Source organism: Hemiscyllium ocellatum, chromosome 39 (assembly GCF_020745735.1).
Source record: "Hemiscyllium ocellatum isolate sHemOce1 chromosome 39, sHemOce1.pat.X.cur, whole genome shotgun sequence".
NCBI lineage: Eukaryota > Metazoa > Chordata > Chondrichthyes > Orectolobiformes > Hemiscylliidae > Hemiscyllium > Hemiscyllium ocellatum.
The window spans coordinates 19260725-19277984 of record NC_083439.1 but is presented as its reverse complement, the minus strand read 5'-3'; the positions used below and the strand labels follow the sequence as shown (position 1 = coordinate 19277984).

Sequence of the window (17260 nt, the reverse complement as noted above, 5' to 3'; positions counted from 1 at the left end):
TAAATGTTAAAGCATCAAGCCTAACTACCTGCCATGCTTGTTAAAATTATCATCGCTTTGAGGGGGAACATCTCAAACTTCTCTGAGAATAGATTGCGTTTGTTGCATCCAGATGTTCACGAGTCTGCTGTATATTTCCAACTTTGTTGCAACTTTGTTAAAAGGGAAATAGAAATAATCGGTTACTTCACAAGTATAGTATGTAGTGATAACGCAAAATTATGGAAGTTTACAGTAGGATATTCAAGTTAATTTTTATTGGAAACAAAAACAGAAATTGGTGGAAAAGCTCAGCAGGTGTGGAGAGAAATCGGAGTTAACGGTTCAGGTCCAGTGACCCTTCCTCAAAACTCAACCTGAAACATTAACTCAGGTTTCTCTCCACAGATGCTGCCAGCCCTGCTCAGCTTCTCCAGCAATTACTGCTTTGTTTCTAATTTACTGTATTCACAGTTCTCTTAGTTTTAACTTTTATTGGCTGTGGCTCATTGTTCAAATCTCTCAGGTCACTTTATAAACAATTTTATAGAATTTAAAAACTTCTGAGCGCATGTAATTAATTGATGATAAGTATTGTATTCGCATGTAGTCACACAGCTGTTCTGTTGTGTGATCATTTTGTATTTAATATATTGAATTGATTTGAGACTTGTTAATGATCCAGTACTAAATTATGAAAAAGGCTAAGAATGGGAACACTTTCACTTTGAGTACAACAGTTGTAGTGCAATCATGAATTCTACTATAATTAATTTCCCCTTTCACTGAACTTCATGCCCAGGGAACATATGCAGTTACATTTGCTCTATTTGGCAACATTCAGAAACTCAGAGCTGGCTTAGAAAAGTTTATTTTGTTGCCTACTTAAACTAGATCATTATGGATAAATTGCCCAATTATTCTGTCCAATTAACCCATATGTCTCATGCAACAATGAACCAGTGTTTACTCCTCTTCAGAGATTGTCACTTTCAAGCTATAGAGCTGACAATGTGTTGCTGGAAAAGCGCAGCAGGTCAGGCAGCATCCAAAGAGCAGGAGAATCAACGTTTCGGGCATGAGCCCTTCTTTCAAGCTATACACACACACTTACTTATATCTATATTTCCTTATAACATTTTCACTGTGTGGTATGTGCATCTAATGCTCCTGCTGACACCAAACAGAGAGCACGTGGACAGCAATTCAGAATGATAGTGCAGTGTGTTGATGTGACTTTGTCCGCTGAAAACACGTTGTGTATCAGGGCGGGAGGATTCTATTTCAGGGCATGGGTTTCAATTCTAACCTATCACGTTCAGAAAATAGACTGTGCTGCCTTCTAACAGCAATAACTTTTCACCGCTCCATTTCCCCACCCACTCCCAGTGTGCTATGCCTTTGGATAAATGTCTCAAAATAAACTGCACTTCCTCAGGTCAGCTACTGACACTTCAGGCAAAGCAAAAGCTACTTGTTCAGTTGTTCATGCTGGAATGTGGAATACTTTGCATTTTTATTCAGTGCTGGAGTTCTTGAAATATAAAACGTTTGTGAAGGATTGAAAATATTCCATTCAAACCAACGTATTACTGGGTTGTCTGTTTGAGTGAGCTGAATACTGTGAAGTTGGTTTATATCATGAGTGCTGTGGCTGCAATGATCAGTCCTGGGTGAGGGAGGATGTACATGAACTTACACAGAATGCAGCATTGTTGCTGTGTGCTGAATTCCCTTTTTTCGTTTATCATTGAATAAAATGGTCTCATAATGCAAACGGGGGATTTTATTTAGATTGAAATCTAAACTTATTTCTTAGGTGTTAATAGTCCTCAAAACTCAAAGTATGTTGGAATATTGCGTGCAATTCTGGTCTCCTTCCAATCGGAAAGATGTTGTGAAACTTGAAAAGGTTCAGAAAAGACTTACAAGGATGTTGCCAGGGTTGGAAGATTTGAGCTACAGGGAGAGGCTGATTGGGCTGGGCCTGTTTTCCCTGGAGCGTTGGAGGCTAAGGGGTGACCTTATAGAGGTTTACAAAATTAAGAGGGACATGGATAGGTTAAATAGGCAAAGTCTTTTCCCTGGGGTTGGGGAGTCCAGAACTAGAGGGCATAGGTTTAGGGTGAGAGGGAAAAGATGTAAAAGACACCTACGGCGCAGCTTTTTCATGCAGAGGGTGGTACGGGTATGGAATGAGCTGTCAGAGGATGTGGTGGAGGCTGGTACAATTGCAACATTTAAAAGGCATTTGGATGGGTATAAGAATGGGAAGGGTTTGGAGGGATATGGGCCGGATGCTGGCAGGTGGGATTAGATTGGGTTGGGATATCTGATCAGCATGGACGGGTCTGTTTCCGTGCTGTACATCTCTATGACTCTATTTGGATCTGACCCACCCTTTGGTTACCAGCAATGTTGTTCCTTCTCCACAGGCAGCAGAAGACAGAATGCCTAAGAGGTAAAGGAGGGGATGCCTTCCACTCATCAATCCCATCATTTTCTGCAGAAGGGAAACAAAGTAAGTATTGACCCACAGAAAAGAAACAGGAACTTTCAAGGACAATGGTCCGGCTTCTGAATAAAAGGTTGCACTTGTTGGAATAAGACCGAAAAGATGTTCATCTCCTCTTTGTTTTTTGTAGTCAAACAATAAAAGCATCAATACTTTTACCACATTTTTAAAAACTTTTCCTTCCTATTTCAAAAAAATGTTCATCTTTACTTTTGCTGTCAGAGCTCACAATTAATCGATCGTGTGGAAGTCCTGCAGCATCTAGTTGTGAATGGACTATTAAACAACAGGTTTTGATTTATTATTGTCACATGTACCTAGGTACAGTGAAAAGTTTTGTTTTGTACGCAGTACAGGCAGACCATACCATACAAAGATCATAGGCTGATAGAATACAGCAAGGAATACACAGTTACAGCTGCAAAGAAGGTGCACAAAAAGCAAAATCAATATTAGATTTGATATTTGAGCGGTCCATTCAGAAGTCTAATAAAAGCAAGGGAAAAAGCTATTCTTGAACATGTTGTTACACATGTTTAAGCTTTTGTATCGTCTGCCTGATGGAAGAGTTTCAAAGAGGTTATAACTGGGGTGGGAGGGGTCTTTGATAAGATTGGCTGCCTTTCCAAGGATGTAGTCAATGGATGGAAGGTTGGCTTGCATGATGGACTGGGCTGTGATCATAACTCTCTGGTGTTCATTATGGTTTTGGCCAGAGCAGTTGCCATACAAAGCCGTGATGTGTCCAAACAGGAGGAGGAGGCTCCACAAACATCTGCATCCCCAATGATGGGGGAGCCAGTGTATCAGTGCGAAGGTCAAAGCATTTGCAAACACCTTCAGCAAAAAGTGCCAAGTGGATGATCCATTTTGGCTTCTTCTGACGTACGGCCACCAAACAAATTTGATTTGTTCTACATTTATGTTAATGAGAAATGGTTGAAAGCATTAGATACTATATAAGCTCTGGGCAACATCTTAATTAACCTAGTAGGGCCTAGTGCTAGTGAGATAGTTGCCTTAGCCACATTGCTATAATCTTTCTGCTTCATTGAGATATTCACAGTCACCAATTCATCCTGCCTTTATCATCAATTTGGTAAAACTGTCGGAATGTATAATCTACAGAGAATTAGAGAATGGTTGGAAAACCTAAAGAAAAAGACTGATTTCTTAAGAAAGCTCATTCTTGGAGACAACTACATTTTTTTTATAAGTCTGCATTTGTTCACATTACCCTCCCGAGACTACGGAAATATATTATTCCAAACAATTGTTTATTTTTGCTTGATTGTATATGTTATGTCTAACTTTGGGGCACTGCCCCTTTAAGAGAGCTGTTCAGGTGCCGCCCATGGCATGGAGCTGAGGCTGAGCCTAGAGTGAGCTACAACCACTGGCAATGCGAGAATTGCCTGTCCAAAATAAATGGGACAATTGTCCAGCTGGTTCTACTCCATCAGTCTAGGTTACAGTGGTGTTGGAAAAGCACAGCAGATCAGGCAGCATCCGAGGAGCAGGATGAAGGGCTCCTGCCCGAAACGTCGATTTGCATCTACAGTCCTCACTTTTGCCCTCGATCAGTGTAGTCTCAAATATCAACACAGGTAAGGGAAGTGCCAATGACAGTGCTGTCAAGCCACTCACACAGAAATACTGAAGCTGTTAATCAGTGCTGAGTTTGGGTTAGACCTGGACACTTCAGCTACAGACTTCACTACTGCCTTGGTCCAAATGCAGACAAAAGATTTGAGTTCTGGTGATGACGTGATGCTGAGAGTCCTTGATATCAAGGCAGTATTTGCCCAAGTATGGATTCAAGGAGCTCTAGTCAAATTGAAGGCAGTATTCAATGGGGGGAGCCTCACCATTTCTACTGGCTGGTGTCATAGCTAGCACAAAGAAAGTTAACATTGGTTATTGGAAGCCCAGAGCTAGGGCAGATCCTCAGGACTTTGTTAGGGTATTGTTGAAAGTGTTGCGTTTTACAACAGTACAGAAACAAATATATCAATGTGGTGCTATCTATATAATAATTCAAATTATTTCTCAAAATTAAAACACCGTTTCCCCTTCCATAGACCGAACTTTTTCTCTACCCTGGGGCTTAAGTAAGGAAAAGAGTTTCGACACCCTTACCAGCCTGATCGCTAGTTGGCAAGTGCAGTCAGTGGAGGTAAGCTCTTGCAGTCAATAATGAAAGTGAATTCACTGATTGGGTTTAGACACGTATTAATGCGCATTTCTGGTTAAACATTTTTGACAGCTGTTGGAAGCAGTACAAGCCATGCTGCTCTCAGAAGTTCAGAGGGTTTTCAGATCTTTGAGAAAGAAACCAATCTGTAACCAAGCATTGACTGGAGCGCAGAATGGCAGCAGTGACTCCCAAAGTGAACAAATAGAGTTACAAGAAACACAACAAAATCCAAGCACAACAATGCTTTGTAAGTGGAAATGTACAAAGTTTGAATTTTTTGGTAGTTATTGTAATTCTTTATTGTATTTTCACTTTTTAGTATTTACATAACATCTGTGGATACCTTTATTTGAACATTTAGATATTGAATTTCCTCCAGCCCTCATGATTCTTCAGCCATCTTATGCTGCTGGACAGAGTAGTACATGAGAAGGCCAAAGTGATTTATTCAGTGTGGGTCGTCCTGTTTTGAATATCCCTCATGGTGGTTACTATGGTTCATGGATGCGAGAAGGTTGGAATGACAGATCTCATTTGCAAGTAGCAGGGAAGTGCTGGTACTTGTAACCCTTCTCAATAACCTTTTGTTGTACTTTCAAAAACTTGACGAACTTACAATGCAGAACATCACCTGCGTTCTAAAAACAGAAAAGGAGAAAGATAATTGTGCGTTCAGCATGGTCCCACACCTTCAAAAGATATCCCAATTCGAATTTTAACCCAGGAGCATTTCTCTTTTTAATCTTTCTGCTCCATTGGGATATTCACAGTCACCAATTCATCCTGTCTTTATCATCAATTTGGTAAAACCATCGGAATGTATAGTCTGCAGAGAATTAGAGAATGGGTAGCTGGTTGGAAAATCTAAAGGAAAAGCTTGATTTCTTAAGGAAACTCATTCTTGAAGACAACTGAATTCTTTAATAGGCCTGCATTTGTGCACGTTATCCTCCTAGGACAAAGGAACTGTATTGTTCCAAACAGTTACTTATTTTTGCTTGATGGTATGTCTATCATTGGGGCACTGCCCCTTTAAGAGAGCTGTTCAGGTGACTCACAAGGCATGGAGCTGGAGCTGAGTCTAGGGTTGGCTATCGAGCTGTTAGCAGAAAATAAAGCGTTCCCGTTTTGAGTTTCACCTGTGCCTCCCTTATGTATAATTCCTGGTTCCAGTGAATTACAAATTTAACAGTGTAACAGTTATAAGAGTTCATTTTCAGTTAAAAGACTGAATTTTGCAGCCCCCTGGGGTATGGGTTGATAACCAGGCAGCATGGGGGTCATTGGCCATTAAATTTAGCATCATGCCAACTGCTGCACCTGGCATCTGCCTACACCCAGTTGTAGTTTTACCAGCAGCAAGGGATGCATTGGAAGGTTATACTACCCAAATGCCAATTGAGACACTGAGATGGCCCCATGAAGGGCTACTTCCCACTGCCAGTGGGATTTTAGGGTCACTGCCAATCTCTAGCCTAGTAGGTTTCACTTGTCAGGTTGTGGCGTGTCAGGGTTATTGGTTTCCTCCTTAATGTCCTCCCATTGTTATATTTCCTCTCCAGCCCAATGCTTTACGACATAAGTTGCAATGCATGTTATTGTGGTATCCGTTGACTGAATTCTGATGCAAACTGCACTCTACCCAAGCTTGAGTTTGGTCATACCTAATAATTTCAGCAGAACATAAGACATAGGAGGGGAAGTAAGGCCTTTCGGCCCATCGAGTCCACTCTGCCATTCAATCATGACTGATGGGCATTTCAACTCCACTTACCAGCGTTCTCCCCGTAGCCCTTAATTCCTCGAGACAACAAGAATCTATCAATCTCTGCCTTGAAGACATTTAGCATCCCGGCCTCCACTGCACTCCGTGGCAATGAATTCCACAGGCCCACCACTCTCTGGCTGAAGAAATGTCTCTGCATTTCTGTTCTGAATTGACCCCCTCTAATTCTAAGGCTGTGTCCACGGCTCCTGGTCTCCTCGCCTAATGGAAACAATTTCCTAGCGTCCACCCTTTCCAAGCCATGTATTATCTTGTACGTCTCTATTAAGTCTCCCCTTAATCTTCTAAACTCCAATGAATACAATCCCAGGATCCTCAGCCGTTCCTCATGTGTTAGACTTACCATTCCAGGGATCATCTGTGTGAATCTCCGCTGGACACGTTCCAGAGCCAGTATCAGCACGTTCCTGAGATGTGGGGACCAAAACTGGACACAGTACTCCAAATGGGGTCTAACCAGAGCTTTATAAAGTCTCAGTAGCACATCTCTGCTTTTATATTCCAACCCTCTTAAGATAAGTGACAACATTGCATTCTCTTTCTTAATCACGGACTCAACCTGCATGTTTACCTTTAGAGAATCCTCGACTAGCACTCCCAGATCCCTTTGTACTTTGGCTTTACTAATTTTCTCACCATTTAGAAAGTAGTCTATGCTTTTATTCTTTTTTGCCAAAGTGCAAGACCTCGCATTTGCTCACGTTGAATTCCATCAGCCATTTCCTGGACCACTCTCCCAAACTGTCTAGATCCTTCTGTAGCCTCCCCACTTCCTCAGTACTACCTGCCTGTCCACCTAACTTCGTATCATCGGCAAACTTCACTAGAATCCCCCAGTCCCTTCATCCAAAGCATTAATATATAATGCGAATAGCTGTGGCCCCAACACTGAACCCTGCGGGACACTGCTCGTCACCGGCTGCCATTCCAAAAAAGAACCTTTTATCCCAACTCTCTGCCTTCTGTCAGACAGCCAATCCTCAATCCATCCCAGCAGCTCACCTCGAACACCATGGGCCCTCACCTTTCTCAGCAGCCTCCCGTGTGGCACCTTATCAAAGGCCTTTTGAAAGTCTAGATAGACCACATCCACTGGGGTTCCCTGGTCTAACCTACTTGTCACCTCTTCAAATAATTCCAACAGGTTTGTCAGGCATGACCTCCCCTTACTAAATCCATGTTGACTTGTTCTAATCAGACTCTGCTCTTCTAAGAATTTAGAAACCTCATCCTTAATGATGGATTCTAGAATTTTACCAACAACCGAGGTTAAGCTAATTGGCCTATAATGTTCCGTCTTTTGTCTTGATCCTTTCTTGAACAAGTGGGTTACAACAGCGATCTTCCAATCATCCGGGACCTTTCCTGACTCCAGTGACTCTTGAAAGATCTCAACCAATGCCTACACTATTTCCTCAGCCACCCCCCTCAGAACTCTAGGGTGTATCCCATCGGGGCCAGGAGATTTATCAATTTTAAGACTTTTTAACTTTTCTAGCACTATCTCTTTTGTAATGGCAACCATACTTAACTCAGCCCCCTGACTCCCTTTAATTGTTGGGATATTACTCATGTCTTCCACTGTGAAAACTGACACAAAGTACTTGTTAAGTTCTCCTGCTATTTCCTTATCTCCCATCACTAGGCTTCCAGCATCAGTTTGAAGTGGCCCAATGTCTACTTTTGCCTGTCGTTTGTTTCTTATGTACTGAAAGAAACTTTTACTATCATTTTTAATATTACTGGCTATCCTACCTTCATATTTGATCCTCTCCTTTCTTATTACTCTCTTTGTTATCCTCTGTTTGTTTTTGTAGCCTTCCCAATCTTCTGATTTCCCACTGTTCTTGGCCACTTTATAGGATCTCTCTTTTTATTTCATACATTTCCTGACTTCCTTTGTAAGTCATGGTTGTCTAATTCCTCCCCGGATAATCTTTCTTTTCTTGGGGATGAACCTCTGTATAGTGTCCTCAAAAATACCCACAAACTCCTGCCATTTTTGCTCTACTGTCTTCCCGGTTAGCCTCAGCTTCCAGTCTATTTTTGTCAGTTCCTCTCTCATGCCCTCATAATTACCTTTATTTAACTGTAACACCATTACATCCGATTTTGCCTTCTCTCTTTCAAACTCCATACTGAACTCTACCATATTATGATTGCTACTTCCTAAGGGTTCTCTTACTTTAAGATCTTTTATAGAGTCTGGTTCATTACATAGCACTAGGTCCAGAATAGCCTGCTCCCTTGTGGGCTCCATGACAAGCTGTTCCAAAAAGCCATCCTGTAAGCATTCCATGAATTCCCTTTCTTTGGATCCACTAGCAACATTATTTACCCAGTCCACCTGCATATTGAAGTCTCCCATGATCAATGTGACCTTGCCTTTCTGACATGCCTTCTCTATTTCCCAGTACATGTTGTGTCCCTGGTCCTGACCACTGTTAGGAGGTCTGTACATAACTCCCATCATGGCTTTTTTGCCTTTTGGTTCCTCAATTCCACCCACACAGACTCCACATCATCTGACGCTATGGTATTCAATGCCATAGATTTAATTTTGTTCTTAACTAACAAGGCAACCCCACCCCACTGCCCACCTCCCTGTCTTTTCGATAAGTTGAAAAACCTTGGAGGTTTAACTGCCAGCCCTGACCCTCCTGTAACCAAGTCTCTGTGATGCCTACCACATCATAATCATTCACTATGATCTGTGCCATTATTTCATCGGTTTTGTTATGAATGCTACGAGCATTCAGGTAAATTGCCTTAATGCTAACTTTCTTATCATTAGAGATATTGGAAGTCATATGATGTCCTAAGTTATCCTTGCTTTTTTCTGCATTCCCAGTCTGCCTCAATTTTAAATCCGCCAGGACGCATGCTATCCTGCTGCTTATCTTTCCATTTAACGCCATACTCCCTGTCGCTTTCACTTTCCCTTCCCCCCAACTCAGAAGTTTAAAGTCCTACTGACCACCCTATTTATCCTCTTCGCTAGAACATTGGTACCTGATCGGTTCAGGTGGAGACGGTCCCAACGGTACAGATCCCCCCTGTTCCAAAACTGATGCCAATGCCCCATGAAGTGGAATCCCTCTTTCCCACATCAATCCCTTAGCCACGTGTTTACTTCCCTAATTTTCTTGTCCCTATCCCAATTGGCACGTGGCTCAGGCAGTAATCTGGAGATTATGACCCTTGAGGACCTGTGCTTCAATTTCCTGCCTAGTGCTTCGTAATCCCCAAACAGGTCCTCCACCCTAGTCTTGCCTATGTTGTAAGTACCAATGTGGACCAAAACAACTGGATCCTCCCCCTCCCGCTCCAATATCCTTTCAAGCCGGTCGGAGATGTCCCGCACCCTGGCACCGGGCAGGCAACACACCATGCGAGACTCCCAATCCGGCTTGCAAAGGATACTATCTGTCCCCATAATTATAGAATCCCCTATAACCACTACTTGTCTATTAGCTTCCCCCTCTTGAATGGCCTTCTGCACCATGGTGCCTTGGTCAGTTGGCTCATCCTGTCCAGAGCCCTTTTCCTCATCTGAACAGGGAGCAAGAATCTCGTACCTGTTGGACTAGGTCAAGGGCTGAGGCTCCTCCACTCCTGAACTCAGATTCCCCCTATCTGCCTCACTTACAGTCACACTCTGATGTGCCTGATCACTAGCTGAATGTGAATTACTTAATCTCCCAGGTGTGACTGCCTCCTGAAACAAAGTGTCCAGGTAACCCTCCCCCTCCCGGATGTGCCGCAGTGTTTGAAGCTCAGATTCCAGATCATCAACTCTGATCTGGAGTTCTTCCAGCAACCAACACTTGCTGCAGATGTGGTCACTGCTGTTCACAATGGGAACAGCCAGCTCCCACATCATATAGCTAAAGCACCGTAGCTGCATTGAATAACAAGTACATAGGAAATAGGAACTGGAGTAGGCCATTCAGCCCTTTGGGCCCACTCTGTCATTCAGTGAGATCATGGATGACCTTCTACATCAACTTTTTTTGCACTATCTTTGCACCCCTTGATGATTTAATTTGTGGAAATCTATCCATTTCAGTCTTGCACACAAAAATAAAGTTGCCATAACCCTACTAGACCACAGGACTGCCCTTTCATTAGAGGGAGATGACTGGTGCAGGATCACCACTCCTCAGGTGATGGGAGAGGTTCAGGCGGAGAGTTCCTTTCGGTCACTTCAGCTCGTGTGGGAATTGAACCCATGCTATTGGAATTGCTGTGCCTTGCAAGCTGTTGAGTAAACTGAATTTTAAACTTAGTCTACAAATGACCCTCCACCACTCTCTGAGATGGACACTTGTAAAGATTCACCAACTGCTGATTGAAGAAATTCTTCCTCATGTCTGTCTTAAGTGGTCTGGCCATTCTCCTGCCACTGTCCCACTAGTTCTACTTCTCCCAGCCAAGGGAGACGTCTTTGATTCATCTTCGATGTTGATCCCTGCAAGAAGTCTTGATATTTAAGTGAGATCACCTCTTGTTCTTCTAAACTCCAGCGAATATAGGCCCAGTCTATTTAATCTTATCTGACAGAATGATCCCACCATCCCAAGAATTAATAAGGAAAAGGTTTGTCACACACCCTGTATGGCAGGTATACCTTTCCTTATTAAGGAGACCAAAACTGCATATAGTTTTAGTCTCACCAAGGCCCAATAAAATTGTGATTAGACGTTTTGTTCTGTTTCTCAGAAGGCCAACGTATCACTTGCCTTTTCAGTTGATTGTTTTACCTGTAGGTTAACTTCCAGTGACTCATGAACTGGGACAGCCAAGGCCTTTTGAAGTTTAACGCTTCCTAGCTTCGCACCATTTAAGAAATTCTCTGCACTTCTGTTGTCCCTCCCAAAGTGGACAATCCCACATTTCTCCACATTGCATTTCATCTGCCAATTCTTTTCCTACTTACTTAGCCTCTCCGAATCCCCGTGAAGTAAGTTTGCATTCTCTACACAACCCATTTGCAAACTTGGAAATGTTACTGAATGGACAAGGGGACAAGAGAAGTGAATTTAAATTATAATTACTTCTTCCTTCACAAGCCAGATATAGTCAACATCCTCTTTTTACTTCTGTCTCTGTCTGAGATAGGCTGAAAGGTGTTCCCTAAATTCTATTTTGTGGATTCCAGTTTTTGATGCAAACCCACAGCAAAGGTTTAGCTGTGACGTCGGCGACAGGGTTTAATAAAGCAATATTCAAAATAGAAAGGAACTGCTTCACTGCTCCATACACACACTCTCTCAAACACTCACATTCTCTCACACTCTCACACACTCTCTCTCACGCACTCTCACACTCTCACACACTCACTCTCGCTCTCTCACGCACTCTCACTCACACAATCTCACACACTCACACTCTCTTATGTTCTCACACACTCTCACACACTCCCTCTCTCACTCTCACACACACTGTCAAACTCTCACACACTCTCACTCTTTCACACACTCTCACACTCCCACTTTCTTTCACAGTCTCTCACTCTCACAATCCCAACTGGCACACTCTCACACTCTGCCACACTCTCTCACACCCTCTCGCACATGCTCCTCATTCTTTCTTACTCTCTCATTCTCTCTCTCAATCTCGCACACTCTCACTAGCTCTCACACACGCTCACACATTCTCACTCACTCTGTCTCACTCTCTAGCACACCCTTACATTCTCGCACTCTCTCACTCTCACACACTCCTGTGCACTCTCTCAATCTCGCACACTCCCATGCAGTCTCTCACTCTCTCTCTCTCCCACACTCCCAACTCGCACACTCCCACACTGCCTCACACTCTCTTATACACTCTCACACACTCTCGCACATTCACCCACATGCTCCTCGCTCTTTCGCACTCTCACTCACTATCTCATTCTCTCTCTTTCACTCTCGCTCACTCTGTCACTCACTCTCACACACTGTCACATACTCTCACACATGCTCACTCACTTTTACTCTCACTCTCTTGCACTCTCTCACTCCCAACTCACACGCTTACACTCTCTGACACATTCTCACATTCTCACTCTCTTTCACTCTCTCACACTCTCACACACGCTCCTCACTCTTTCATACCCTCACTCTCTCACACTTTCTCACACTCTCTCACAATCTGTCACACACTCTAACATAAGCTACTCACTCGTTCACACCCTCACTCTCACTCTCTCACACTCTCTCACTCTCACACACTGTCACATACTTCACATATGCTTACACACTTTCACTCACTCACTCTCACTCTTTCACACTCTCACTCTCTCACTCTCTCTCACTCTCTCTCACTCTCTCACTCTCTCTCACTCTCTCACACACTCTCACACTCTCTCTCGTGTTCTCTCTCTCACTCTCTCATGTGCTCTCTCTCACTCTCTTACTCACATGCTCTGTCACACTCTCTCTCACTCTCTCACACACTCTCGCGCTCTCTCTCGTGTTCTCTCTCTCACTCTCTCTTGCACCCTCTCACTCTCTCATGTGCTCTCTCTCACTCTCTTACACACATGCTCTGTCACACTCTCTTTCACTCTCTGGCACTCTCTCTCGTGTTCTCTCTCTCACTCTCTCTTGCACTCTCTCACTCTCTCATGTGCTCTCTCTCACTCTCTTACACACATGCTCTGTCACACTCTCTCTCACTCTCCCTCATTCTTCCTCACTCTCCCTCACTCTCTCACACTCTCGCAATCTCTCATACTCTCTCACTCTCTCTCAATCACTCTCACTCTCTTACTCCCGGCACACACACTCACACACTCCCACACTCTTGCACACTCTCATACTCTCTCGCACTCTCTCACTCTTTCTCAGGTGCTCTCTCTCACGCTCTCTCGCGCTCTCTCGCACTCTCTCACACTCTCTCACACACTCTCGCACTCTCTCATGTTCTCTGTCTCACTCTCTCTCACACTCTCACTCTCTCATGTGCTCTCTCTCACTCTCTTACACACATGCTCTGTCACATTCTCTCGCACCCTGTCACATTCTCTCACTCTCCCACTCTCACACTCTTGCAATCTCTCGTACTCATTCTCCCTCACTCTCCCTCACTCTCTCACACTCTTGCAATCTCTCGTACTCTCTCACTCTTTCTCACTCACTCTCACTCTCTCACTCCCAGCACACACACTCACACACTCCCACACTCTTGCACACTCTCACACTCTCTCGCACACTCTCACTCTTTCCCATGTGCTCTCTCTTACTCTCTCTCTCTCCCGCTCTCTCCCGCTCTCTCCCGCTCTCTCCCGCTCTCTCCAGCTCTCTCCCGCTCTCTTGCGCTCTCTTGCGCTCTCTCGCACTCTCTCAAACTCTCACACTCTCGCAATCTCTTGTACTCTCTCACTCTCTCTCACTCACTCTCACTCTCTCACTCCTAACACGCAAACTCTCTCACACTCTCACACACTGTCTCACTCTCTCTCATTCTGTCACACACACACACCTCACTCTCTCACACTCTCTCACACTCACTCCCTCTCACACTTTCTCACACTCTCTCACTCTCACACATTTTGCACACTCTTGCACAATCTCGCACACTCTCACTCTCTCTCACGCTCTTTATCTCTCATGCACTCACTCTCTCTCTCTCAGTCTCTTATGCTCTCTTTCTCTCATTCTCAGTCTCTCTCACACTCTCTCACATTCTCTCTCTCACTCATCTCACTCTCACTCTCCCTCACTCTCTCTCACACACTCTTACACACTCTCACAAACTCTCGCACTCTCTCTGTCTCATTCTCTCTCACTCTCTCTTTCACTCTCATTCTCTCACTCCAAACTCGCTACACTCTCACACTCTCTCACACTCTCTCTCATTCTCTCTCAGTTTCCCTCACACATTCTCAGACTCTCTCACAGGCTCACACATGCTCACACACGCTCACACACTGTCACTCACTCTCACTCATTCACACACACTCGCACACGCTCCTCATTCTTTCACGCTCTCTCACTCTTTCACACTCTCACTCACACATTTTCACACACTCTCTCACTCTCTCACACTCTCTCACACACTCTCAGGCACGCTCACATACACTCTCTCGCTCACACACTCTCTCACACTCTCGCACTGTCACACACTCTCTCACACACTCACTGTCTCACATTTCATCACACACTCTCACACTCTCACTCTCTCTCACACTCACACTCTCACACACTTTCTCACACTCTCTCACTCTCACACTCTTTCATACTCTCACACTTTGTCTACACTCTCTACACACTCTCACTCTCTCACACTCCCAACTTGCACTCTCCCACACTCTCTCACACTCTCACACACTCTTTCACACACTCTCACAGACGCTCACACATGCCCACACATTCTCACATCCTGTCACACACACTCCTCACTCTCTCACCCTCTCTCACGCTCTCACATGCTCACACTCTCACCCGCTCTCTCACCCGCTCTCTCACCTGCTCTCTCACACACTCACTCACACTCTCTCACTCTCTCACTCTTTCACTCCCACACACACTCACACACACTCACACACACTCACACACACTCTAACACACTCTAACACATTCGCACACACTCGCATACACTCTGACACACTCGCACACACTCTGACACACTCGCACACACTGTCACACATGCTCACACACTCTCATTCATTCTCATTCACTTTCACTCACACTCTCACGCTCTCTCACTCTCTCTCTCACTCTCTCACCCTCTCTCACACTCAGGCTGGGACTTCATTTATTGAAATTTAGGAAAATGAGAGATGATTTCATTGAAGTATATCAGCATCTTCAGAAGCTTGACAGCGTAAATGCTAAGATGGTGTTTTCCCCTCACAGGAGAACCAGAGAGCATAGTCTCAGAATAAAGGGGCACCAATTTAAGACTGAGATGAAGAGGGACACCTTTTCTCAGAGAGTTGAGAGTCCTTGGGATTCCTTGCTACAGAGAGGTGTGGGGACAGAGTCCTTGTGTATATGTAGTCTGATATAAATTCTTGATCATTTTGAGGGATTCAAGGATTAAAGGGGAAGGACAGGAAAGTGGACATGAAGGAAGTCGGATCACTCATAATCCTATTGAATGGCAGAGCAGGCCTGAGGGACCAAGCTCCTTATCTCTCATCACCTTTTGGGACCTTTCAAGAATCTGTTGAATTTTGTATGATAATCTTCAAGGCATCCAGTATTTCAAAAAAAAACTTCTTTCAACTCTCTGGGATGTAACTGTCTGTTTCAGAGATTTTATCCACCTAGAATTCAGTTAATTTTTACAAGTTCAATATATACTTTCAATTTCTCTATTTTGTAGGTCCTTGGTACCCTTGTATTTCTGGAAGATTTTCTGTATTTTCTTCCATGAAGACCATACAAAAATAATTATGTAGCTTCACGACTATTTCCCTGTTCTCTACTATAATTGTTCCTGTCTTCACCTGCAATGGAACAAAATTCGTCTTAGCTAATTTTTTCCTTTCCATTTACCTAAAGAAGCTTTTACAGTGCATCTTGATGTTTCTCTCTAGCTTGGATTTGTCTTCCCTTTTCCCTTTCTTTAATAGTTTCTTGGTCACCCTTTTTGAGATTCTAAATTGCTCCCGATTCTCAGGTTTGCTACTTTTTCTGGCGTCCTTTATAAGCTAGTGTTTTTGTTTTGATCTTTAACTTCTTTTGCTAGCCTCAGTGGATTCGCTTTCTCCATTGGACATTTGTACCTTAGAGGAATATAGAGGAATCCGTTGTACATCATGTATGTAGCAGTTCTTTAAAAACTTGTAACGTTCAGTCAAATTCCATTGTATCAATTACCGTATGAGCCACCTTACATTCCTAATTTCCTGTTTTATACACTGTCCAACATTATCATTACTCTTTGGTGGCCTATAAACAACTCCTTTTGCTGTTTCTTATCTCCACCCAAACATACTCCTTGTCTTGATTATTTGATCTATGCTCCTTCCTCACTAATGTTCCTTGCTATGAGTGCTGTCCCACCTCTTTTTCCTTTTTACCTATCCTATAGTTGACAACAATCCACCCTTTGTGATTTGATATCAATGATGTACCAAATTACCCTGTTCCATTTTTGGGACAATCGATGCCAGTTGGAGGAAATTACGCGAAATTTGGTTCATTTTGGAATGGACATCCTTAAATTGAATTGGAATCCATTTTTCATTATAGCTGATGTTTTTCTCTCCTTTGCCTTTTCTTATCAAAGCCTTGCTTTAACGTGTTTTCAAAAATAGGTCCTCAATAGTTGGAAATACTTCTGTCTGCGAGAATTGAGCTTGGTGTGTGACTAGCTCCTGTTTACAAAACGAGGGATCAGGGGACGGTCAGGCATTACTTCAGATGCCTCTGTAAGTAGAAAGGACTGTATTTGATGCCAAAGCTTTGTTCATTAGTATTTGGAGGACAAATTACAAAACTAGAAATTGGAAGCTCGTCATTATTAATGCCAGCAATATGTTGTGTTTCTGAATGTTTTGCTTTTCCAATAACAGTGACTATTAATGTCATAAATGTCAGTCTTTGTAAAGACACATCAGGAAATGCTCATGGTGTTGATTGGAGACAATATTTAAGGAGTTGGTTTTCCCTAGTGAGGAGTGTTAATTGGGAAAATGTGGGAACAGACTGGAGTTTGTATTTAAATATGAAACATAAAAAACAGTTGTGAAAGACATTGATCTCTGCTTCCTGCTTTGATAAATAGATGATGAACAGTGTAACAGAAATGGGTTAGGATGTTTAAAACATCAAATGAAGAAACA

General features: G+C 43.3%; 1 protein-coding gene across 4 annotated transcripts in view; it reads left to right on the top strand.

Moving 5' to 3' along the window:
- Positions 1–17260, top strand: part of LOC132834289 (WD repeat-containing protein 72-like) — a 314345-nt gene that overhangs the window by 182011 nt on the left and 115074 nt on the right. For all 4 annotated transcript variants that reach the window (XM_060853013.1, XM_060853011.1, XM_060853010.1 and 1 more), the window contains 3 exons: positions 2415–2500; positions 4576–4670; positions 4761–4938. In XM_060853013.1, the coding sequence (XP_060708996.1) occupies positions 2415–2500; positions 4576–4670; positions 4761–4938 (359 nt within the window). The remainder of the gene's footprint in view (positions 1–2414; positions 2501–4575; positions 4671–4760; positions 4939–17260) is intronic.